The 26,656-nt window shown below is 44.5% G+C and overlaps 1 protein-coding gene across 1 annotated transcript in view; it reads right to left on the bottom strand.

The window, feature by feature from the left end:
- Positions 1–26,656, bottom strand: part of LOC144238602 (LIM zinc-binding domain-containing Nebulette-like) — a 217,911-nt gene that overhangs the window by 80,500 nt on the left and 110,755 nt on the right. Inside the window, exon 3 of the mRNA XM_077772448.1 lies at positions 7,933–8,017. Within this exon, the coding sequence (XP_077628574.1) occupies positions 7,933–8,017 (85 nt within the window). The remainder of the gene's footprint in view (positions 1–7,932; positions 8,018–26,656) is intronic.

Raw genomic sequence — 26,656 nt, 5'->3', positions numbered from 1 at the left:
TTGTTAAAGTGTGGGGGGGGGGGGGGGGGGGAGGCAGAAAGGGAGAGAGAGAGTTCCAGGCAGGCTCCACATGTCAGTGCAGAGCCCAAGATGGGGCGTGAACCCACAAACCGTGAGCTCAGGACCTGAGCCAAGATCAAGAGTCAGACACTTAATTGACTGAGCCACCCAGGCGCCCCCTTGAAACCAGATCTCTCTGCCTGGTGTTATATTTTACCAAAAAAGCCAAAGGTTAGCAATCTAAGTTCAATGTATTCAGATACAAAATAAAGGTGTATTTCCTACAGCTGCTCTGCGATTCCCCACGAGTCCCCCTCACATTAAAGTAGGAGGAACTAACTTTAGTCTCAGCCATTAAACCAAACCCATTCAATGATTTAAACAACTTAGGTATGTTCAGACTTCCTCTTGCTTCCTGTCTCTGCTCCAATATGGCGTTGAAGTGGGTGTGAGCAGAGAGGGCTTCGGTGACTTCCCAGTGAAGAAAGAGGGAAGTCTTAAATCCATGTTCACATCCTCTCTTTCTCTCCTCTAACTCCTTTGGCCATAGTGACATCTCCTTGTCCTCTTGGTCACTGGCATCCACTGAAGACTGTGCGTGGTGACATCATGGTATATTCTTCCCTTGGCTCAGAAAAAGCTTGGTGGTATTGCCTGCCGATCGGTCTCTCCTCACTGGGGTCTTACTACCATCCTCTGCCTGCGGAAGCCACCCCTGGCTCCAAGGACACACTGTTCCTAGAGTGGTAGCTCCCTCCCCAGCAAGTAACCTCAGCATCCCTCTGCAAGGTGCACTGGGACTTCCATCACCTTCCACGCCACAGGAGAGACTGAGACGCTGGGAAACAAAATCCAGGTTCTCTCCGTGCCCACCCCGCTGTGAAGACTCATTGGGTGGGAAGAAGTTGGGAGTATGTCTTTTAAGGTGGTCTTCTCTGCTTCTTTCTCTCCTTCCCTCCGCCTACTAACCAGGCCCTCCCTCCCCCCATCTTCCCTCCCGGAGACTTCAGCCAGGATGGGCAGCGAGGTCCTGTTTCAGACTGATTTTTCTACCTTCTTCCTACACTCTACCATGGCCAAAAGAGGGATGGACAGTCCTCTTCGCATGGGACCATAATTTATCCCTTCTCAAAATGGGGTTCACTCTTCACCTTTCTCTGGACCCATAAATGTGAGGTGGTGTGGCAGAACATGATTTATACAAGAGAATGATGAAAAACACCCTGATTTCATATTGCTAAAATAATTGCTTCATCATGGCTGCTGTATGACCCCATAACCACAAAATTGATAGGCTATATATTCAAATGCTCAATTAAAGGACCAATAATCTGATTCTGGCCTGAGGAATAACAACAAACAGCCTACAACCTGGCCACCCAAAGTTCAGAACTCACGGCCTCCACCGTGAGCTGCGGGAATGATCAAAAGGGAGACAGGATGAGCCAGGAGCGCACCAAAGAGCCATGATGCCAGGATTCGGAGACCAGATGGAAAGTATATGGGTCATTTCCAGAGGGTGAGGGGTAGAAGGCCAAGCCCCTGTGATGAAAAGCTTGAAAACCCCAGCCTGACGCAGCAAATCAAAACATGTTGGGTTATTTCGCCGTCTCTCACTGCTGACATTTTTGTCCCTTACATCATTTTATCCAGAAGCAAAATACAAAAACAATCTGACTTAAGGGAAATTGCCAGGGTTAGAGTTAACATCTGCACAGCACGCTAAGCTCCCTGGGAGAAATGCGCCACATCAAGTGAATTAATATTTCTCCTTTGAAGTTCTTACTCACATTCATCCCTTCCTACATGTGAAACATAATCTCTCATCAGCCTTGCTGCCTCGAAACCCTGCAAAGGAACACACTGAAGCTTCTCCCTGCGAACTTTCACCTTTCCACCCATGAGACCATGCTACTTGCGGGAAGGAGACAGCACCACCATAGGATCGGAAGACAGCAGCAAATGGTGAAGAATCAGAAGACGGGAACTAAAAAGCTGCCAAAATTCAGTTCAAAGAAAACGAAAAGTGAAGAGGCACGTATGAAAGCCTTCTCGTCCAAGTTCAGTGGAATACAAGAATTACCAACAGTCACTATCTAGGGGGACAATCTTGGGCTTCAGAAGTCTCACGTTGTCAGATGGGATAAGGGATGAGGAGAGGACCCGGCAAAGAGCAAAAGGAGAGTCCGCTGTCCGCTAAGTTCCAGAAATGGAAACAAGAAAGAAAAAATGATACGCATTTAGAAACAGGGTCCACGGCCAGTCAAGGATGCAGCAGACCAGACTGAGACCCGTGATGCACCTGTCTGCAGAAAAGTACTCAGGACTCCCTGAAAATGTTTTAAAACGTAATTAAAATGCACCCAGCCCTCCCTGCAGGTCTTGCCTGGCTGCCATTTTACCCACGTCTATTAATATTTTATTACCATCCTGTCCCCGACTAAACCACAGATCCCCGGAGGGTAAGGACTTTATCCGGACTCTGCACACTACAGGGTCCCCAGTGTGGCCTATGATTGGTGCTCAGTGGCCAATGAATTCAGGTCAGATTTATTAGCTGGGTGGGGTCCCTCGGGAGGGGATTTGAAGCCTACAGAAGACGCTATCCAATGACCTCCCAAATAGTCTTTCAATGGCTACTGGGGTTCCCAAGTCAGACACTCCTTGCTTTGAAGGAAGTCAGTCTTCAGTGACACTCGATCAGCATCACCTGACAGGCGTCTGCTTTAAGCAGTTAGTTAATACCTGACTGGACAGTTAGACGGGAGATAACTGAGAGAAAAACCCTCCAGAAATGCAACTATAGAATGAGAAGGTCCAGAAAGTTGCCAAGGGCAAGCTGGAGCAAGAGAAAGCATGCCACACGACCACCTCCTCGAGCTTCCAGAGGTTTCTATTAAACACGTGTCTTCATCTCCCCCACAAAGACGTTTAACTATTATGTTCCCTGTTTAAAAAAAAATACATTCCCTTCTCACCCTTCCTGCCCTCATATATTGTATTCCCTCTGAACCATGTGCTTTATGCCTCCGCGGAGACATGGAAGATTAAAAAAGAATCAGCACAGATTACAAAATGAAGACTCAAAGGTTCCAGAATGATTTGTATTCTCTCCATAATCATTTTCAATCTTTCATCTTATCGGCACTCGTAAATTACACACACTCCATTTAAGAACACACTGAGCCCCAAATCTCTATTATTTTCAGCATGATTGCAAACAGCTAAGCCAATCACATAAACAACAAAGCAGGGATGCGGCTAACATTTTACGTTGAGCGGTGCTTCTCAGATCTGTGCCCCACAGAAGGCCGGGGTTTCCTAAGACAGTCCCCCGGACCCTGGGAGTGGGGAGATGAGAAGCAGGCAGGCGGCCAGAGAACGGGGTTGGGCCACCTCTCAACATCTGCCACACGCCCTCTACTTCGTTCTCCTTCTACCGGAGCTTCCCCTCTGTGTGCCATTGAACGACCTTTTCCATAGCTTTCAGAAGTCAGCCCCCGAGCTGGGCACTCAGAATGTCCATGCCCTTTCTTCCAGAAAGAGGATGCTACACAGCCTGATAAAAGGGCATGTTTGGTACAACATACAATTAAAATAATCCGTCAAGAAAATGTTTATCCTAAGGGGCTTCTCATGTCACTTAAGGTTTTTTGGGTTCTTTTAAGTTTATTTATTTATTTTGAGAAAGAGACAGAGACAGTGTGAGTGGGGGGAGGGGCAGAGAGAGGGGGAGAGAGAGAGTCCCAAGAAGGCTCCACATTGTCAGCACAAGCTCAATGCAAGGCTAAAACTCACAAAATCCTGAGATCATGACCTGAACCAGGGCTCAAACTCACAAAATCGGGAGATCATGACATGAACCAGGGCTTGAACTCACAAAATCGGGAGATCATGACCTGAACCGGGGCTCAAACTCACGAAATCGTGAGATCATGACGGGAGCCGAAACCAAGAGTTGGACGCTTAATCGAGTGAGCCACCCAGGCGCCCCTCATGTCACTTAAGTTTTTAAACTTTAGGGATTTCACAACTTACAAAGAGTTTGTGTTCCAGTTCAGTTTATAAGGTGGGGCTTTTCAACCCCCAGCTCACTTTCTATAGGACCAGGATACTGTCCCGTCCGGAGGCTTGCAGCAGTGAAAGCCTGACGCCCCACCGGTGAAGTATAATGTCACTAATACCACTGCAAGTAGAGCCTGACTTGTGCTCCTTGTAGAGGGGGCCAGTGGGGGCCCAGGGGGCGCCGAACCACTGTGTACGCTATTTCTTTGAAGCCATCCATCCTGTGATCTGTGATGAAAAGGGAATTAAGTGATGATGGAAGTCCTTCCTCCACTCTCTCCCCACAAACTCGACTGCCTGTTTCCAGGGCAAGTCCCTGACCCCTGTGCACCACAGTCAGCGGCTACCCAACCAACCCACCAGCGGTGTGCCAGGGGAGGAGCCTGGAAACCAATGCCCACCACCAGCTCTGAAAAACTAACTCATGGTCTGCTAGTTTATTCTCCAATATTTCTCATCACTTTATTATGACAATCAGGCACCTAATATGAATCTCAAAAAAAAAAAAACAAACAAAAAAGCTTAGGAGGGTTTAAACTCGGGGAAAAAAACAGATGTTGGCAGTGTCTACAACCCTCTCAGAAAGGAAGAACAAAAAAGATAAAGGAAGAAAAGGGAGAAGATCACAACGTGTCTCTATAAATAACTGCTTAGGTTCAACCAAAATCTCGTTTTTGTTTTTCCTCCATTTGGCTCATTTGGTAAGCTAATGAGCTGAAACAAAAGAACTAGTTTTAACCACACAATGCGCAAAGAGGATTTCAGAATCTCCAAACTTGGGAGTTAGGAGCAGACTTGACTCATTTAGTATCGCGAATTATTATAAACAATAAAATCCTAATAATAGTCCATTTTCCACCAAATCGGTTGAGCTGTTCAGAATTCCTGATGTCCACACGCTAAGGTAATGCCCCGCCGCAGAAGCAAGCTATTTAATACGCTGAAATTAAATCCATTGCCATGCATGAGTGTTACCATGTGGTAGACCCCTTGCTATGCCTTTGCAAAGGCAGAAATGCTCTTACAGAAGTATTTTCATTTGTCACCCAGAAAAATATGGCTGCTAATAACGAGGAGGAGGAGGACTTCTTCCTTGGTGTGACTTTTGCACTTTATGCAAAACAGTACCTTTGCATAAGCCACGTGACCATGTTGTACTGCAACTATTTGCTCGCAGATCTCCTCTCCGAGTGCCCCCTGAGTCAAAGGACCAGAGCCCCAGTTAAGGTGTGGATAATGGGGGTTCACAAAATGTAGGTTCTGTTCCAAGTTCCACTCCTTACTAAGTTTGCAAGGACAAGTTACCTAAGTCTTGAAAGGTGGAGCGCTTCATCTAAATAGGGATAATAATCATAAATACCTGTCCCATGGGGCTGTTTGAGATTAAATGGAACAATACATGTAAAACTCTGTGCCCAGAATCTAGCCTTCAAATGATGATGACGGCTTTCAAATACCCAGTGCCCCGCACAGTTCATTGCAATAGTACCTAGTCAGTACGTGTTTCTTGAATTGAGTTGATTTCCCCCAAACTAGCTGTCTGACGAAGTCCTACGTTTCTCCCCAGAGATGGCACTGGAACAAAACCTTAAAGAAAAGCTGACGCCTTCACCGACCCACTGCTTCAAGACCCCACGGTGCTTTGCGCCTTCCTCTATCAGCCCCACGCCACCACTCTATCGGTACCTTCTGAAGTTTGCAGCCTTTCGTAAAACAGTGAGCTCCTTTTTCTCCTTGCCTTTCCAGAACCAGGCACGTGACAGGAAAACACGAAATGCTTGTTCCTGGGCCCAGCTCAAGGCACCTATCACCACTAACTGAACCCACAGGGAGCAGGGTGCCTTCCAAGGAAGGAGACAAGAGTTTATATCCGATCCTTTCTCAATCTTCAGGGCTCCACTCAAATCCCACCTCTGGCAGGAATGAGACACTGGTCCAACTTGTACTCCTCCCTCCCTTTCGGAATCCTTACTGTAAATTAAAGATAGATGTTCTGGCAGGGGTGGGGTGGGGGATGTTAGTCTTGTTTCCTCGCATACCCTGTGAGCTCTGTGAAGGGAAGATGAACTAATTATGAATTCTTCTCCACAGAACAAGGACATGTAATAGGCAAGAAACAAATATTTGATTGCTTGATTTAGTTCTGTTTTCCAATGTGCTCGAAGTACTTCTCCAGAATTATCTAATTAATCCTAACTTGATGAGAAGAAAGGCATATTGGATCTGCACAGCCCGGAGCCAAGCCCTGGCACCCTCCACAGTGTGAACGAGCCGGGGTGTTCTTGCCGGCTCGGCAACACCGCCTCTCTTTGGCCAGCGCTCAATTTTTTGAACTAATGGCTTAGCACACAGGAATTAGCATTTTACAGAACCAAAAACGAACTGCCAACCAAGTCTTCCTGGTGCTGTTAACCGACAGCAAACTCTACTTTCGGTTCTATCTCCCCCAACTAACTGGACTGAGAAGTGGTCCCAAGACCCACAGAAGGAGCGTGGAGGGAACCACATAAACTTGCGCAGAGATAATTAGACCCACGACAACCCAGAGCTGACCCCTCTCACTTAGAATGGCCACGACTGACATTTCCAAAGCACATAAGCCAGGTACCTCTTTACTTTGCAAATTCTGCAATTCTCCTTTTGTGCATATCGAGGCTTTTCGGGGACCATGGTAAAAACAATAAGCCTTCATGGTCATATAATCTGTTAGCTTTCAAAATGCTTTCATTTGGGCACCTGGGTGGCTCAGTCGTTAAGCATTCGACTTCGGCTCAGGTCATGATCTTACAGTTCGTGAGTTCGAGCCCAGCGTCGGGCTCTGTGCCGACAGCTCAGAGCCTGGAGCCGGTTTCAGATTCTGGGTCTCCCTCTCTCTCTGCCCCTCCCCCGCTGGTACTCTGTCTCTCTTTCTCAAAATTAAATAAGCATTCAAAAAAGTAAAAAACAAACAAAATGCTTTCACACCTCACGACCTATCTGATCCCCACGGCCATCCATGACAGGTAGACAAGATAAGATAGATGGATAGACAGTCTCGCTTTACAGAGTGGAATCTGTAAAGGAATCGAGTGGCTGGCCCACGTCCCAACCAATGGACAGCAACAGGGAGGGGCCAGACTCAGCCTTCCCTCCCCCGCTCCTTGGGGTCATCTGGCTGCATGGTTGACCAAAGGGCTCCACTGCGATTGTTTGCCATCTTCCCACCGTGTGGCAGGCAGGATAACTCCGAAAGAGAGCTTCCTGGGTTTCCTGAGAGATCGGGTGTCCCTGCAGAAAATACCGCATTCAAATCCCAGTCTTCACCAGTGTGTCTCACCATATTGAAGGCAAGTCTGCATCCAACATGGTTGAGTGGGAGCCAACTGTGGTGTTCTACTCTCTGTTCATGCTGTCAGTGTGACATATGAAAGAAATAGGAATAACGTGACAGGATGAAAACAAAGCTAGTGGCTGGTGTGAGATACACAGACAGGGTGTTAGCCCCACACGCACTGCAACTGGGTCAAGTTAACACCTCTTCTTTCCCCTACATATGCGGTGTGGAAAAGCTATTTATAAAATGTTTTTAAATATTTAGGACCAAATAAATCAATATTGTTGGGAAACACTTACTCTGACCAGAACTCATTCAGTTGCCCGAGTCCCGTGTGAATAACAGAACCGGGAACGTCAGGGGGATCCAAGACCGGGAAGAAAACAGATGTTTCCAGCACTTTCACCGGGAATGCCCTCCCGGACCTGCCTTCGGTCTCCATCCACACCGGCCAGTGACCGGGCGTGAACAGAACAATGATGAAATCTCAGAAGAGTGGCCTTGGGACTAATGTTTAGTACCGAGGCAACAAAAAGAGGCTTTCGAGAAGTTACCTGACTTTGCAATTCACTTTGCTGTTTCAGGCGAAGATTTTCAGGTGTATCTGCCACTGTGGTGAAGGACTGCTTTGGGTAGTGCCTGTGGAGAAATTTTTCAAGAGAACATAATTAAAATATTACATTGCGAAGCAATGCTTTAACATCAGTTGCTTTATCCTTCCCTCCCATTAAGTGGAAAGAGGTGCCTCTGTCCCCTCGGCTGAGGCCATCTCTGTATCATTATTCTGGGTCCCAACATCTCCATCACCAGCTACCCACCATGCCCTGAAATCTCAGTCTCGGCTTCTCTACTCTGTCAGCTGCTTCCCATATGCTCAAGGCTCTTCTACCTTTTATTACCTCTCCCTCCAACCACACACTAGTCTAGCCTGTGGAGCCAGACTCTCGTTTCTCCTTCAGCCAAACTTCCTTACAAAGAGGCCTCAACTCACTGTCCCTGCTTATCTCCTCTCCAACCCTCGCCTCAGCGCCATGCATTCTGGCTTCTACCTCCTGCTTCCAGAAGTTTCTCTGGTCAAAGTCAGAAGGACTTCCTGGGGACACATGCAACAGCCATCTTTCTGTCTTCCTCTTGGTTGACTGCTGCTCCATCTGGAAAGGTCCTCCCTCTTGGTTTCTCTGTCACCGCACACTACACTGCTGGACTGGCTTCTCCCCCTCCGGCTGTCCCTTCTCTGTCTCCTGTGCGTTCCTCTCTGTTTGCCCTTCCCCCTTTGGGGTTCTAACATGGGCTTCTTCTCTTTTCAGAGTGATCTACATCTGGGTGATCACCTGGGTGAGTTCAGTGACTCTCACCACTGTGGGTAATCTCTACACATATGCCGATTACTCCCAAATCTAGTTCCCTCCTAGATCTCAGATACCCTGGCATTTCCTCTTGTGTATGCTCCACACCCACCATAAACTCAACCAGTCTGAAACCCAGCTGTCCAATACCCCACCCCAACCCACCCCAAGACAAGCACCCCTCTCTTATTCACTCTTTCATTTATAAGTGCCCTGTTGGCCAAGCCAGAAGCCAGGGGATAATCTTGCCTCCTCACACAGTCAATCACTCAATCACCAAGTCTATTGATTCTGTCTCCTAAATATGCCCTGGATAGATTTACATCTTTCCGTCTCCACTGCATTTTTCATGATAGGCCACGTTGTCCTTTCGGGTAACTAGAATGTCTGCCAGTCTTGCCCTTCTGATCCAGGATGCCAAAGCCAACATTCGAAAATGCCCATCTGATTCCATCGCTCCTCTAAGTAAAACCATTCAATGTCTTCCCATTGACCTGAGAATACAGTCCAGTCTCCTGTCCTCCGAGGTTCCACGATCACCCTCTGAAGCCTTCCTGCTCCCTCGCCATGCTCCACCCACAGAGCTCACCCTTCTCTCCACCTCTTCCCCCACCTGCTGCTCTCCTGGCCCAGAACATTCATCCCTCCTCACACCCTGCTGCTCTGGCTGACTCCTCTTTATCGCCTACGTCTTGTCGTAGAAGCCTTTTTTCTAGGCAGTACTTCCCGCCTCCCAGGGGTCCTTCCCATTCTCATCCTTATCACGTTCATCCGCACGCACCTATTGACATGTCTCTGTCTCACAGTATAAGCAAAGTTCTACGGTAGCAAGAACAGGCCACCTTGTCCCTTGTCAGAGCACATTCAGCACCTACCAGTGTCTGGCTCATAATATGACTACAGTAATATGTGTAAATATTTGTGGAAAGAAGAAGGGAAGAAAGGTAGGAGAGAGGCGGAGATAACAATCAGCCTTATGGCCCAAGTATATGATCAAGCTATAGGAGAGCTTCACCATGTTAGGTAATAGATAGTCACATACCTGCAAACACACAGCCCTCCTAGTGGTGAAGGGAGGGCATCTGCTCCCCTGTGCGGGTAAGGCTACAAATACCGATTCATGGCTGCCTCCTCCCCACGCTTGGCTGGCACGGAGGGTGTATGGCTAGCTGCTGTGACTCTACCACCACAAAAGCTACGGTGCTCAGAGCTGTCCCTCAAAGAGCCCCTTCCCTGGCCCCTCTCATGAGTGGTGTCCACCCTGCGTCTCTTCCGGTGGTTTCTCGGAAGTCCTCTCCACCTCGCTATTTTGAACTCTACTCTCCTTGTAGAGGGTTCTTTCCAGCATCCCGTTGCTGACAGGAAGGCAGATGGAATCATCTCTTGTCAGTGCAAATAAACTCTGTGTGTCCTACCAAAAACACTAGCACTTCTGAAATGAGGATTACAAATATTCTGTAGCCCTGTGGAGTCAAACTCATGGCAGGAAAATATACATCATTGCCTCATTTTTCCAGGATTCTTCAGGAATTAAATGTTCCATAGAAGTATAGATTCAATTAAAATACAGTTAAAACCCCATGACTGTTGCATGCATTTGAACTATTTTAATTAACATCCTTCGAAAACCTTCACATAATTTTCCTGCCTTCTTAGAGCATAGACAGACCTCATTTAAATTGTGTGATGATAACTTAGGGTCACCTAATAGATATCAACAGAGCACGATGTAAAGCACTAGTGCTTTCAAAGCCTACCAAGGTTGGGGTGGCCTAAATCACAGGAAACCATGGTGCGTGAATGACTTCTGGACCGTCAAAAGATCACTTCTCCCACACAGCCCTCAGGCTCGCATGGTCTCCTTCCCTTCTGGTTTCCAACTTCTAATTCAGACCAAGAGCCTAGACAGTCACGTTGGTTTAAGATGTTCATCAAAACTAGACTATTAGGGCGCCTGGGTGGCTCATTTGGTTAAGGGTCTAACTCTTGATTCCAGCTCAGGTCATGATCCCAGGGTCGTGAGTTCGAGCCCTGCAATAGCTCTGTGCAGACAGCGTGGAGCCTACTTGGGATTCTCTCTCTCCCCCTCTCGCTCTGCCCCTCCCTCACTTGCTCTCTCTCTCTCTCTCAAAACAAATAAATAAAGTTAAAAAAATAAAGAGTATTTTTTTTTTCAAGGGAAGAGGCCCTAGCCCAGAAGGTTCGTCCCTCTCTGCACCCTGGAGTCACTGCTTTTGTGTCATCTGCACCCCTGAGGGCTACTTCTGAACAGTGCTTACAAGGGAAGCTGGATGGACGGTTTTGGTATGTTCTGAAATATCTGTACGTCAGTCTCGGACAGCCGAACTTCACTGGACTTCCAAACGTAGCAGCTATGCCTTGATATAATTTAAAGCTAAAATAACAATTTAGCACATGTGCTTTTTTTTTTCCCGAAATACATGCTATGAAATAAAATTTCACAGAGATTTCCGGGGATTCCACAGTGTCTAATTCAAAACTTTTACATATCGCTTTTAACTACTTTAAAAACTGTCATGAAAATCTACCCTCAAATGTGTCGCAGGCAGTTTAGCCAATTGAGACCCTGCTGGTCTAACGGACCAGTTAACTCCATTTGGGGGCAGACCCTGCGGGATAACCTGCTCCTGCCTATTTATGTTTAATTAAAAATCAAACAGGGGCTCCCGGGAGGCTCAGTGGGTGAAGCGTCTGACTCTTGGTTTTGGCCCAGGCCACGATCTCTAGGTTCGTGAGTTCGAGCCTTGCGTGTTTGGGATTCTGTCTCCTCTCTCTCTCCGGCCCTTCCCTCACTTCAGTCTCTCAAAATAACTAAACATTTTTTTAAAAATCAAATAGAATCTTTTAAGTAAACATACTTTTAAAACTAAGCAGAATTTTAAATTAAACAGCAACCTGAGGTGGAGAGTGAACTGTTCAGGGGGGCAGAGGGCAGCTGTGTAACCTGTCACTGCTGCTCTGTGTGCATATGCATCTCCTCCATACGCGGCAAAAACGATTTCTATTTGGATACTAACGAAACCTCACTGGCCACACATACCTCTCATTCGGAGGTATCATTTCCAAAAACAATCTAATTATTCTCTACCATCTGACTTAACAATGAGAAGAGGCGACAGATCTGAGCTTTAAAGTACATGCATATAGAGGTGCCTGGGTGGCTCAGTTGGTTGAGCGTTCGACTTCAGCTCAGGTCATGATCTCTCGGTTCTCGGGTTCAGGCCCCGTGTCGGGCTCTGTGCCGACAGCTCGGAGCCTGGAGCCTGCTTCAGATTCTGTGTCTCCTTCTCTCTCTGTCCCTCCCCCATTCGTGCTCTGTCTCTCTCTTTCTCAAAAAAAAAAAAATGAATAAACATTAAAGAAAATTTAAGCACATGCACATAAATAAAAACAACACTTTTATAAGTCTGACTCTGGCATCCCATCCTGAGTTTCATCTGGTCAAGGGTTACAACGGGGTAAAAGAATACTGAAAAGTTTCTGCTGTGTTGCCACAGGGTGGCCAAAGCAGCAACCCTAACATGCCGTGTGATGACAGTGAGGGCTGTAAACATGTGGCCATGCCCTGCATTTCCAGTCCCCAGAGGTAATGGTTCTGTACCGGTGGGTTCATGTGTATACTCCATAACGTTGCCTAAAGATGCAATGGGAAGAAATTATCTAAATTCCCTAATGGGAAGAAATTATCTAAACTTTGACCTGGGAGAAAAAATTTAATGTATAGTTAATAACCAAAATAAAAAATGCTGGGAGAAGAAAGGAATGTCTGTCTGAAACTCCTAGGGATCACGAGTAATGGACTGGACTTCTCAACACAATGTCTACGTAGGAACGTCCATCTTCACTAATCCAATGATATTCCGCTCTGCTCGGAAGTCATAATCTCAACTCTTGCCTACCCACCACCACACCCATGGGGGGCTAAAAACAGATGCAGCCATAAATTGAGGGCCCAGTGGTCCCTCATGGGATCATAGGAACAGGGAAGCAAAGCGTTCGCAAATTAACTTATGGTACCGTACAGTTATTTCTAGCCCTTTCCAAATACTGTGTTTAAATGGTGATAGAAAGTCTTCCAAAAATAAATGTTTTGAATGGAAATCTTAATGAAAGCAGATTTGTTCACACCAGGCGCTCCAAGAGAACATTTTCTCCGTGTCCCTGTTACGGGTCAGTATACAAGATAGAAGGCAAGAGAAATGGATGTTCAAAGAGAACCAGGAAAAAAGTAAAATAAATAAATAAATAAATAATAATAATAACAAAAAAGGGTGGATGAATTGGGCATATAAATAAACTTCCTGGAAAATGAGATGTAATTGTGGAAATATGGTATATAATAAATGGAGAGCCTATGGAAAGATATGGAGACTACTGTGGATGTTTAAGCATCATAAATAGAAGTCTCTTCGCTGAAGTACAAGAACTGGATGAAATCTATGTATCAAACTAGGCTGCCAGCTGCAACAGACCCAGATTCCCATGAAATGCTATCATCAAAATAAAAAGAGAGAGAATCAAGATAATAACAGAAGGCAACATCTGAAACAGCAACGTTAAGTTACAGAAAGAAGACGTCCAATTTTTTTATCTCGGAGACATTTAGCTGATTCAAACAGAGGAAAAGTTATATGCAAACCACTGAGCTGGTCAGAGTGAGAAAAGCAGTGTAAGCAAATCGCAACCTCCACGGACACAGTTAGAAGAAAGAACACTCTGGAGTATGCAAGCATCCAGAACCTCACTTTTTACCCAGTGCCCAGTGGCCACGAGAGCACTGAAGCCAAATTTCCTGAGTCTGGACCTGGATCTTCTACCTACTAGCTGTGTGCCTTTGGGCAGGTTTCTTAACCTCTCTGGCCTCAATTTCCTCATCTGTAAAACCAGCACAATGATGGCATTTTTTGAGCTCATTCCAAAATCAGCACCTGTAAAGCAGGTGTCTCAAACAATGTTTAGCTCATAGTAAGCACTCAATAAAATAGCTATTATTAACAATAATATTATTACTACTCATACTGCTAGTGGTAGCACTTTCTCTTTGCTCTGCACTGCAAAGTGACTTAACATCAGGACCTCATCAGCGAGGATAAGATACTCCTGGCCCTCTCTTGAGGCTGTACCGAGAACTACACAAAAGACCTTTGTATATGTAAAATATTATGAATGTGAGATATCAGCAAGCCACTTAGACATATAAAGTCAAGGTCTTTATGAATTTGCTTATTGTAAGTTGTGCGTTAACATGGTGGTTCTCGCACAGGGGTTTAGGGCAGGTGGTGGGGTGCCGGGTACTCTCGGCATCTAGTGAGTAGGGGTGCTGGGAAACATTCCACGACGCACAGAACAGCACCCGCACCCCAACCAAGATGTATCCTGTCCACAAGCCAATACTGCTGCGTGTAGATATAAATAATAGATGTAAATCTCTAACATTATAGGAGGCCACGAATATTAAAACTGCCGGCTCTTTCTAACCGATCTCTTATCTTTGTTTTCATTCTCATCTGCTTGACAAAGCCAAACACACCCACCCACTCCCACTTCCCCCAAATCCTAGGCTGCGGGTCAACTGCTACTGTTTGAGCCTTCTCCCTCATGAGCCCGAATTCTTCCCTCTGAACCTTTTTGTTTACTTGACCACGTTAAAGTGCCACTCAAACTAGAAAGCGTGAGAGCAGAACTCAGGTGTCAAAATAATGTTATTACATCACCATTTCCGTATGGGTCCTGTGCAGAAATGAGTTACCGCATCAGGCCTGAGCGCTTTATTTGTAAGGCTGGCTTATAAGGTTGGTCCTTGGCCAGTTTCTAAGAACTTGGATTCAGGGAGGGTTCCCGCCACCATTACTTGATAACTCTGTGCCTAAGCTGTTTGTTCGAACAGTATGGCTTATGCCAAACAATATGGCTTCCTTTCCTCCTGGGAGCCTGGCGTTTGCGTACCTACTAGACAAAAGGTGCTTCTGTGAACAGCCGCCGGGCAAAGCCCTAGGAATGGAGTCTCCAATGAACCTTGTTGGTTGGCAACATTGGACACATGTCGCTATAAAGTGTTGGTAGGGGAATTAAGTGCATCCTTTGTGACTCTTCTGGGAGAGGACTCTGGCAGCTTGCTTCTGGTGGCCTCTGGCCTTGGCACCAGACAGCTCTTCCCTTGGCTAGTTTTGCTTTGTATCTTTTCACTGCAATAAACCATAGCCACGCATCTAACTCTATGCTTAGTCCTAAGAGACCTGTTGAAGAATCATCAAACCTGGGGGTGTTCTCAGGGATCCCCAACAAAAGACTCTCTGTTCCAGACAACACATCATTCATGAAAGAAAAATTATATTAGTATTTTTAATATCTTATCAACTTTAAGAAAAGGCAATTTTATTTGGGATGGTGAGGAAATGATAGAAAATTTAAACATAATTTTGAGTATTTCTCCCAAATCTAAACAACTTCATTGTTTCATATCATTCAAAATTATCTTTAAAGAATAAAAAATAAAACATTTAAAAATAAACCCGACAGAGATTATCTTCTGTGAATTTATTTATAAAGGATGCACTTCAGCAAGAGAGAAAATAGCTCCAGAAGAACAAGCTGAAATGCAAAAGGGAACAGTAAGCAGATAAACTGGTAAGCGCACATGTACATGTACACATGCGCGCATGTGCACACATGCCCTCACACACATACACAAAGCATTGTGTGGAATAATAACAGTGTCTATTATTTGGAGAGTTTTTTTTTTTAAAGAAATAGCTAAAATACCGGACAATCAGATTGAGAAAGTAGTATGAGAATTCAAGTATTCTAAGGTCCTTCCATTCTTCATGAGAAACGTTAGGATCTTACTGAATTTTAGGCTGTCCTTAAGCAAATGTAATAATATTTTAAAGGTAATCACAAAGAATGAAAAATGGTACAGGAAGCCAAGTCTTATAGAAAGGGGAAATCAAGCTTTTATTTATTTATTTTTTTTAATGTTTTTTATTTATTTCTAGGAGAGAGAGAGACAGCGTGAGCAGGGGAGGGTCAGAGAGAGAGGGAGTCACAGACTGAAACAGGCTCCAGGCTCCGAGCTGGCAGTCAGCACAGAGCCCGACGCGGGGCTCGAACCCACGAACCGCGAGATCATGACCCAAGCGAAAGTCGGACGCTTAACCGACTAAGCCACCCAGGTGCCCCAAGCTTTTAAACAGTAGCTAAATGCTAACTCAATAAAATAAAAAAGAAAGAAAAAGAGAAAGAAGGACAGAATAAGCAAGATAAATACACATTTAACCATTGGGACAAACAATTCAATAATCACAAAACTATAAACAGGTTAAAATCACCAGCTAAAAGACCAATAGAGTCCAATTTTTAGCCTTATTATAAAAGAGCTATATCAGTCTGAGACAAAATGCACTTTAAAAGTAAAGGCATGGGGCACCTGGGTGGCTCAGTCAGTTAAGCATCTGACTTCGGCTCAGGTTATGATCTCACAGTTCGTGGGTTTGAGTCCTGCATCGGGCTCTGTGCTGACAGCTAGCTCAGAGCCTGGAGCCTGTTTCAGATTCTGTGTCTCCCTCTCTCTCTGCCCCTCCCCCACTCATGCTCTGTCTCTCTCTGTCCCAAAAATAATCAACTATTAAAAAAAATTTTTTTTAAATAAAAGTAAAGGCATTATTGGGGTGCCTGTGTGGCTCAGTTGGTTAAGCGTCTGACTCCTGATATCAGCTCAGGTTGTGATCTCACAGTCCTGAGATCAAGCCCCAAGCCTGACTCCGCACTGAGGGTGGAGCCTGCTTAGGATTCTCTCTCTCCCCCTGCCCATCCCCCACTCACACACACTCTCTCTCTTAATAAAGAAATAAACACTATATCAATAAAGAAATAAATAAGGGCATTATTAAGACTGGAAACACTATAGTGATAAAGGTTCAATGCACGAAAACAGTATCATCCTAAATATAAATGTGCCCAATATTGGTCTCAAATCAGTTGTTTAAAATATGTGTGTGCACATGTATATTTAGAGAGAAAGGGGGAGCGAAGCTCACCTGCACATGCATGCAAAACTGATAGGGAAAAACTGGCACACCCACCAACATGGTGAGAGATTTTGGCATCCCTCTCCCAATTATTTCTAGGTCAAGCAAGGAGACACAAAATCAGCAAATACACTGAATATGTGGAATATGGAATTCATGACAATGATATTGGTGATGCCTCCACGCAGGGATGTATTCAGCCTACTTAACAACCAGTACCTCGTAAGCACTCATCAATCAAAAAAGTCTCAGAGCACACTCAGCCAGGAGCTGCTGGCAGGACTCACCAGCACGTACTGATGGCCGCCGGCCTGCCCCCGAGCACTCCCATGTGCAGGAAAACACGGATACCAACGTGTGCCACAGGGAGGGAGCAGAATCATGAAAGGAAAGCAAAGCTCTCTCTGTTGGGATACTGACTCTTTAACATGGACTCCTACTCCCTCGGACAACATTTCCCCGAGGATGCTTGCATTTGAGCCCAGGTGTAGTGAGAAAAGGTAAAGGCATGAAACTGGGAGCAGAGAAGCAAGCTAAAGAGCGGGAGTGGGGGGAAAGGAGAGAAGACTGTACCCCAGACCAAGATCAACCATCACATGCTAAATCAGAGAAACAAGTGCTAACCACCTTCAGGAAGAAAAAGCATGGAGCGCCAGGGTCCCAAAGAGCTTCGTGATCTGCCCAGACAGGATTCTAATTGGCAAAGCACCAAGAGGAGGAAGCACATGGGGACACGCGCGCCAGACCCAGCTGAGAAGACTGGACCAGAGCACCCCGACTCTTGAAGGGGCAGGGGACCCCAGGAATGGATGAGACGGAGAGGCTACGGACTGAAATAGGAACTGGTACATTTACCTCTAAGTTGCGCAGCGTTCTCCCGAAAGCTAAAATGTGAACAGATTTGTTTAAGGAAGGCCTCCTCCAATGCCTAGAAAGTTGGAAATGAAGCCAGCACCAGGCTGCCGTGGCAAGAAAGGGAAACAGCAGTGCACTCTCCTTTGTAAATGCTTTTGCTGCCTGAGCGCACTTTGCCAGACACATCAGAGACTTTCCTGGACCATCTTCTTTCCCAGCTCGAGCCCAACTCTCAGAAAACCTGGACACCCAAAGGCCAAGGGCTGGGCTCCTGCACTCCATTCTCCAAGGCCAAGCGTGTGTGAGCTCATGCTTCTAGTCCTCGGGTAGATTTCATTCCCCAGCGAGTATCTTCAAATTCACAATCACTGCATTGGAAAGATTTTGTTGGCTAGTTTATGAGCCATAAGGGAAAACAGTACATGAGAGGAGAAAACCTGCAAGTTTTTCCCTTGAAAAACCTTCCTAGGAAATTCCATAACTGTTAATAATTCTCAAAACTAACCCTACTGGGGTTATCTTTTCCGGTGTGTAAAATCGTATAGATAAAAAAAATTCGCATATCAAACGTTTTAAGACTCTGACGATAAGATGAGGAAATCAACATTTTTACATTATTTCTACTGATATTCCAGATTGAGGACTGCCCGGGGAATCACCAGTTAATGGGTAGAGGCACTTTAAGATATCCTTTTTACATGCTGGGGTCCATCTGGGCATTTTTGACCTACTAGAACTGCTTAATTAAAAATATGTTAGTTTACCATTAGCACTATTCATCATCAGCCAAAGACATGCTATAATTCTACTCCAGACATTCTTCACGATCTTCAGGTTTAAATGCACTACTTGCTCTCTTGCTGTGTCACTGATGTGATGTCTATATGTGAATACCCTTCCACAGTCATCGTCTCGTTCTTAATTCCACCGCTAATCTTCCCTGTAGCACCTCCATAAACAACTCCCACATAACGCCGCTGGTTGCAAAACATCAATTTTATGATAGACAGTGAATTAGAGCAAGTAAATGGGGAATGCTCTTCAGGAAGGAGGCTTATGAGAGCTGCTGGTAGATCACATAAAAGCGAAAAATGGATTATGATAATGCTGGCCTCTCATACATGAAATACAAGCCAGAGCAGAAGGGAGGTCCAGAATGCAAACCCTTGGCTCTCTAAAGGGCAGTTGATAACCTGTCAAACAATTTACCAAATTCTCTTTCTGGCTGGAAGGGTCAAAGAACTTGCCACCTTTTGATTCACTTCCTCGGCGGGACGCCACTGTCACTTCTACTGCGCGTTGACAAAAGAAGGCATTATCAAAGGGATTACACGGTAACCTGACCTCCCACACTGTGACATCCTTATCAGCTATTGGAACATGTCACCTAGATTTTGAAGAACAGTATGAAAGGTGAGAAATTAATACACGCACACGCATGCACACACGTGTACACACACACACACACACGTTGTTTAAGAAAAATATGAGCTGGTGGAGTCCATTCCCTTGGCTGTTGCTGATACTGACTGAGAGCGTACGGACAGGCAAGTTTACATCGCTGAGCAGCTCTGTGATTTGTGCCCAGGACCCCCAAAGGCCACAGGCGATTATGGCCGAGAGGAACACACACAGATTTGGGACTCGAGTATCTAAGACATTCTTAGAGTCTGAAGAATATTAAAAACAGTGTTTATAAGAAAACAACATTTGAAACACAGAAGAGATCACATTATATTCCTATAATAATAAATAGAGCACCTACTTAAATGCTCGGTATCCATAAAAATAATTACTTCAGGCCTGAAGAAGGGAAAAAATAAAATAATTCTGTTTTTAAGAAAAGGCCTACAGACAACTAAAAATGTAATATCACACCCAGCTGCATATTTTCCATAAAAATGTTACACAGACTCACAGATAAATGTTTGGCCCAAATGCAAGTCAAATAAATTATGGGAAACTGATAATGAATAATTATAAGAAGAACCAATACTATTGGCTTAATAGTCTATACTTAGCCCATATGCTACCTACATGCTCAAGGCCAACATCACTAATCACACCAAGTCTTCTCACCACAGCACTCCAGGCAACCACTGAACAATTCTAGACCTCAGGGTCAATCTCCTTGCCATCAGTAGCCCCTACTTCTTTGACAATTGGCAGATCAGTTGTTTCCTAACTTTTCGGGCTATAAAAGTAATTATCAAGAAACTAAAATCTATTTAAGCATTGGCCTCCACTGTGCAATTAGAGAATTATTCCCACAGAGCAGAGCAACTCTTCAACACACTTTAATGTGTTCAGGCCCAAATTGTGTACACTACATTCATTTAACACAGTTTCAGAATAAGCAGGCTGAGGAAAAACAAAGGAAATTATACCAAAATGGGGATCTTTCACACCAGGATGTGTCAAAGACAATGAAGTCAATATCATATACAACATCGTCAACTACAGTGTTACTTCCTGTCCCATCTGCCCCTTCCAAGCAACTCCCTGAGCAAGTCACATTCCTTTCCTAAGTACCTCAGGGCACAACCTAACCACGAAATAGATCAACTCTTCTTTAAATGTACTTTTTTTCTGGCTACATGATTGTATAACTGAACTGACACCCAACAGGCCACTATTCTTCTACTATGTTCAGTGCCAAGAATGAAAAGAACGATGTGGAGCCTTAAATGTTTTCATCACAGGTTCATGGCGTGGGAAGAAGGACTTTGTGAAAGGTCTGAAGTAAGTTTGGCATCTTAAAAGAAACATAATTATTGCCTTCAAAGTTGTATATATTAGTTTCAATATGCTTGACTCATAACTTCAATAGAGTTGACGCAAATGGCAAACCAAGCACCTCCCACCCAAAGCCCAATGGAAAATTTTTTTTTGAAAGAGGGAGAGAGAGAGAGAGAGAGAGAGCGAGCACTCACATAAGCAGGGGAAGGGCAAAGGGAGAGAGAGGGAGAGAATCCCAAGCAGGCTCCACTATCAGCACAGAGCCTGACATAGGTCTCCATCCCACAACCTTGGGATCACACATTTACCTACATACATATATTATACACACACACACACACACACACACACACACACACACAGAATGTTAGTTGTTTAAAAGAATAAAAGCATTGGCACAGTGAAGATTTAAGACACCTTAGTTGAGCACCAACAGACAGGGTCAGATGAATAGGAAAAAGGGTTCTGGCCATGTCCCCAGGGTCCCCCCAGGCTATTGAGAACTGCGTTCAGACCAGGCCTCAGGCCCCTGCCCTTCTCTGCTTACTCCCCGTCCAGAGCATATCCCACTGGCTCCACGGGAAACATATTTACCCCACGCAGACGGCTAGGCCTGTCTCTGAAGAAAAGGAGAGGTCAGTCTCTGGACAAATCCTGTCTTAAGGCCTGTGATGAGAAGGAAGGCCCCGAGGTAACCTGTGGACATCTACATGAGACACGGTGTCAGGGAGGAGGGATATTCTAAAACACCCAACCCACAGAGCATAGCCCTCCTCGCTTATGCTTGTTTTTGTGTTGTTAGTTTGTTCCTGGACCTTGAGTCTCCACCGTGGCTGGCCGCATCGGTGCACCTGGGAAGCCAGCGCCCTGGTCACTCAGAGCCTGCATAAGGCCACAGGTGGCATTCGCACTCCAGGGTAAGCCCTGCTGTGGGCTCAGACCTCCCCAACTGCCATGGAGACCCAGGCCAGCTTGCTATACACTTCAGCCTCCTCTTCCATCATCAAAATGGACAGATCACCAACAATGCCCAACTGTGTAAGAAAACCCAACAGTAAGAAAGAAATGGACAAAACTGTAAATATGAGAGCATGTCTGTGTGTGCACACAAGAGAACACCTCACCCTGGAGGAAATATGACTCATGCATAAGAACTCTGAAAATTACTCCAGAGAATATTATATCATATCACATAGAATATTACAACAGAATCAATTTATAGCAACATCAACCTTAAACTGCTATGGGAAAAAAAGGGAAATCAAAAACACCAACAAGTTGCTAGATTTAAAAATTGAAATACTTGACAATAAACTATATTAAAAAATAAAATAATAATAAAAATTAAATAAAAATATAAATAAATAAATAATAAAAATATACATGAAATTAATGGCTCACATGGATGGGGAAGGGGGGGAAGCTGACTACAAAGGAATAAGAGGAGAGAATTCTTTGGAGTATGTAAGTGTTCCATGTTTTGATCATGGTGGTGGTCAGTCAACCACATGCATATGTCAAAACTCACACAGCTGTACTCCAAAAAGAGCAAGTTATACTCTATCTAAAATTTTTAAAGTGAATTTAAAAATATATGGACATTGGGACATCTGGGTGGCTAGGTCGGTTGAGCATCCAACTCTTGATTTCGGCTCAGGTCAATATCCCGGGGTCGTGTGATGGAGACCTATGTCAGGCTCTGCACTGGGAGTGGAGCTTGCTTGGGATTCTCTCTCTTCCTCTCTCTCTCTCTCTCTGTCCCTCTTCCTTTCTCTCTCTTAGATAATAGATAGATAGATAGATAGATAGATAGATAGATAGATAATAAAATGGATGTTGAAATAAGATAGGCAATGGAGAAATGCAATAATGGGATAAACCAGCAAACTAGTTATCTTCAAGATAAATTAGAGAAAAAACTCACCAAAAAATAAAGAGATGGGCAATATGAGAGGAAAATTAAGACATCTGTAAACAAATCCATTTAACAGGAGGTTCAGAAACAAAGAAGAGAGCAAATGAAGAATCGCTCACACCTTCAGCGTTAAGGACAAACTAAGTGCCCAACACAAAAGCAAAAATATCCCTACAAAATGTACCCTGAGTGAGATTTCAGATCTCTAAAAATAAAGAAAATCAGCAGAAAGCTTCCAGAAACAAAAAAAAAATGAAGTTTTTTTTTAATGAAGTTATAACACCATCAGTCTTCTCTTTAGCAAAATTTTGAGGGAAGACAGTTTTATACCCCATCAAACTCTGAGGGCAAAAACACGACATTTTCAGTCAGACGGAGACTCAAATGTACAATCCATCTTTTTTTAAATATAATATGGGACACTTTCCATGATAACAAGAAGATTCAAGATACACCAAATTCAGCGGCGACAGAAAGCCTCCTAACAAAGTGTTTAAAACTCCGATGAGGGCCCACCGTCGGAGGTAAGAAATGCATCTTACCTCCCAGCCCAGTACCAGAACAAGGCAGAAAATAGTGGAGGGCTTTTCTTTTTTTATTTCTTTCCTTTATTTATTTATTTACTCTGAGAGAGAAAAAGAGTGAGAGCATGAGTGGGGGAGGGGCAGAGAGAGAGAATCCCAAGCAGGCTCCATGCTGTCAGCGCACAGCCCAACGAGGGGCTCAATCCCACTACCCTGGGCTTGTGACCTGAGCCAAAATCAAGAGAGGGACGCTCTAGAGGGTTGTTTTTTCCCTGATGCTGGTCTTGGCCCATTCAGTGTCCTGACCCAGCAAGGGATTCGCAAAGCAAGAGAAAATAAATACATAACTGTACAAAATGGGAGGATCCGCTGGACCATGACAGGTGGGACACTCTAACTGACCAGCGGCAGCTCAATGACACAGGCTTACGTGCCAAAGAATATTTTTGAAATACCAACTGATCGCCTTCCACCCAGGACCTCCCTCTCCATCTCCCCAACCTCTCACTCACTGTCTCCCCTTTCAGAGTTGACCACCTCAGCCTCCGCCATGGGGGTTACGGGAAGAGAGCAGAAGTGGCTGGCCACACTCTCCTTTTGTACTTCCTGATGCCTTAAACCACTAAGGGGATTGTGCCGGGTGGCCCAGGAGGAGAACCATGGTAGACAATGTGCCCTTGAAGGAATATCCCTCAGATGAAGAGAAGAGGAAATGAAGAGAAAGGAAAGAGGAGACAGCACAACCCCGAGGCGTGGCTCAGAGCCCCCGGTCGGGGCAGCAATGCCACAGGCAGCCCAGGGAGGCAGTAGCCCTGGGAGCCTGGGCCTGCAGCCTCCACAGTGCCCTGGTGTGCGCCCAGGCCCCAGAGCCACCAGAACCAAAAGCTCACGGACACAGGAATGAGATATCTCACAAGTGACCTGTGTAGGCCTGGGTCTGAGAACCAGCAAGAAGGCCAAGATGGGGCCTCCACCAAAGTCCTGGCAGTGCGCAAACCCCCATACTTGACCCACAGTCCCAAGGAAAAGGAGATGGAGCCCCATATTTACCTCCATTAAGTGTTCACTGCCCCACTGGAATGCAGGCTTGAGTAGAAATGAAGTTGTTACAGGAAAACAAAGCTCCATTTCCAGTACACTTCAGTTCAAGACTGACACAGCAGTTAGGTTTCCTGCTTATTGGGCCAAACCGCATATAATTCAATTCTCCAATGGAGACTATTGGCATAATCTATACTTTCTTTTTCTAAGTTTGTTTCTTTATTTTGAGAGAGAGACAGCGCGAGTTGGGGAGGAACAGAGAGAGAGGGAGAGAGAGGATCTCAAGCAGCCTCCACCCCGCCAGCACAGAGAGCCCCAAGCAGGGATCGAACTCACAAAACCACGGGAACATGACTTCACCTGAAACCAAGATACTTAACCAGTTGGTTAAGCCACTCAGGTGCCCCAATAATCTATACTTTCAGGGCCGCTTTTATAAGATTTAACTTTGTAGGATCAATCTATAAACAAAGCACAGAAAACTATAATTACTGCATAAATGTAAATATTATAAATATAACCTTTTAATTTGCTTAAATGGCAAATACCAATAGTTGAAATCAAAAGCTTTTCCTCAATGATTTTTAAGAGTTGAAAGGAATCCTGGGTCCAAGAATATTAAGAACCCACTGGTCCAAACCACTGGGAGTAAAATTTTGTTACTTTAAATTATACACATGTTTAATCAACAGAATTGTGTACTGGACTGAAATAAAAGTACACATTAAAGAATTCTGGCTTTGCACTAGATTTTGCTTACTCGTGAGATCCAGGAAATTCAGACAAAGGAAAGGATTTGAATGTTTTGCCCAATTAAAAAAACAAACCATAGGGGTGCCTGGGTGGCTCAGCCAGTTAAGCGCCAGACTCTTGATCTCAGTTCACGTCATGATCTCATGGTTTGTGGGACCGAACCCCATGTTGGGCTCTGCACTGATAGCGCGGAGCCTGCTTGGGATTCTCTGCCTCCCTCTCTCTCTGCTCCTTCCTCATTTAGGCTAGTTTCCTTCTCTTTCTCTCAAAAATAAATAAATAAACATATTTTGAAAAACTGTAATGACATTTTGTCTGAATTTTCAGAGTCTAAATTAGTAAGGTTCAATTTAATGAGGTGCTCCTAGGTAATTATTTGAAAAGATAACGGTTGATAGTAAACATTAACTATTAAAAGGTAATGGTTAATATTAAATAATTTAGATTTTCATCACCTTACTGATTATTTAGCTTTTAAGTAATCGATTTCCCCTCCTATCCCAAACCCCAAAATACCTATTGCAGCTTTCATAGTCAGATGTCTTTTCCAGAAAAGACATGAACCAGCCAACCTCATTCTAGAGCTACAGATGCTTCCTGAATCAAAAGCTTACAAAGATTCAGCACCAGAATAGTGAAGACTGAATAAAGATGACACCATTCTTGCCAATGAAACTGAGGGAAGATTGAGACTATATGGAAAAAGCCATGGAGAGAAAAAAAAAAGGGTACTTTTTTATTCGAAAGAAAAAGTGCTTTTACTAAAAACAAAAAATAAAACGTTGAAGGTTATATAATTTAGTTTATGGCCACTTATTGCCAACCTTCAGCTCCTACTCAAATCTGTTTAATTTAAAATAACTAGGATATTTACATATAGAGCCATAATGCATGCCCTTTACCATGAAGGATCCAACACGAATAGTAATCTGCATTTCCCGAGCACTTACTATGATGTGAGGCACTACTCCAAGGATTTGTGTTCAGTATCTCAATTAATTCTCCCAAAGACTTTATGAGGTAGGTACTTTTACTACACAGCTAGTGAGTGGTGGATCCAGAAATGTAACACAAGTCTGCCCCACCAGAGGTGTGTGTACTAGAATTTGGTCAGGTTGGCTTAGGAGAGGAGACTATTAAATTCTGGGGAATTTTGCGGGCAGGTTGCTAAATACACCATTTAAAAAAACTAAATGATGTAAACTTAAGAGTTAAATAAATTATAATATGAGCAAAGTTAAGGAGCGCCTGGGTGGCTCAGTCAGTTAAGCGTTCAACCCTTGATTTCAGCTCAGGGCATGATGTGGTGGTCTGTGAGTTCAAGCCCTGAGATGGACTCTGACCATCAGTGCGGAGTCTGCTTGGGATTCTCTCTCTTGCTCTCTCTGCCCCTCCCCTGCTCTCTCTCTCTCTCTCTTTCTCTCGCAATAAATAAATAAATAAATAAACAAACAAACTTACAGAAGCAAAGCTACTAAATACCCAAATCTCATCACTTCCTAGTCACATGACTACATTTTTTATTTCTGTGCCCTTGGCACTACCTACACTATAGAACGTACGTGATTGCGCATCTCTTTCCAACCCCATTTTCTGTAATGTCAGGTTGGTGCCTTAACATGAAGCATGGTGGTTGGATTTCCACCACAAAAACATGGCAAACATGGCCAGTTAGGCCTTCTGTTCTCCCCCAGGGCCGGCTGGTAAACATTTCCCAGCACACCCCCGGATTCCTCTTGCAGACCCCAAGCTCTTAATGCAACAATGTTCTCTGTCACCTGGGAGACATTATACATTAATTTTGATTAACAAAAACAAGTGGCTTTTACAGGGAGGCTCTGCTTTCACTCAGAAAATTAAACCACATGAAAAGTAAAAGTAGTTCACTCCATTGAACCATTTAATTAAGTTCTCAGAGGAAGACTTTGCTTTCTGGTTCAAAAATAACATTTCCTAAGAAATAAAGTGCGGGGTGGGGGGCCGGGGGACGGGAAAAAGACTGCTCTGTTAACAAACAAAAAAAGGAATATGTCTCTCCCAGTATCTTCCTGTAACCT

The sequence above is a fragment of the Crocuta crocuta genome, unplaced genomic scaffold, assembly GCF_008692635.1.
Source record: "Crocuta crocuta isolate KB4526 unplaced genomic scaffold, BGI_CrCroc_1.0 scaffold96, whole genome shotgun sequence".
NCBI classification, from domain to species: Eukaryota; Metazoa; Chordata; class Mammalia; order Carnivora; family Hyaenidae; genus Crocuta; species Crocuta crocuta.
The sequence above is the reverse complement of the archived record's forward strand: the minus strand, read 5'-3'. Positions and strand labels throughout refer to the sequence as shown.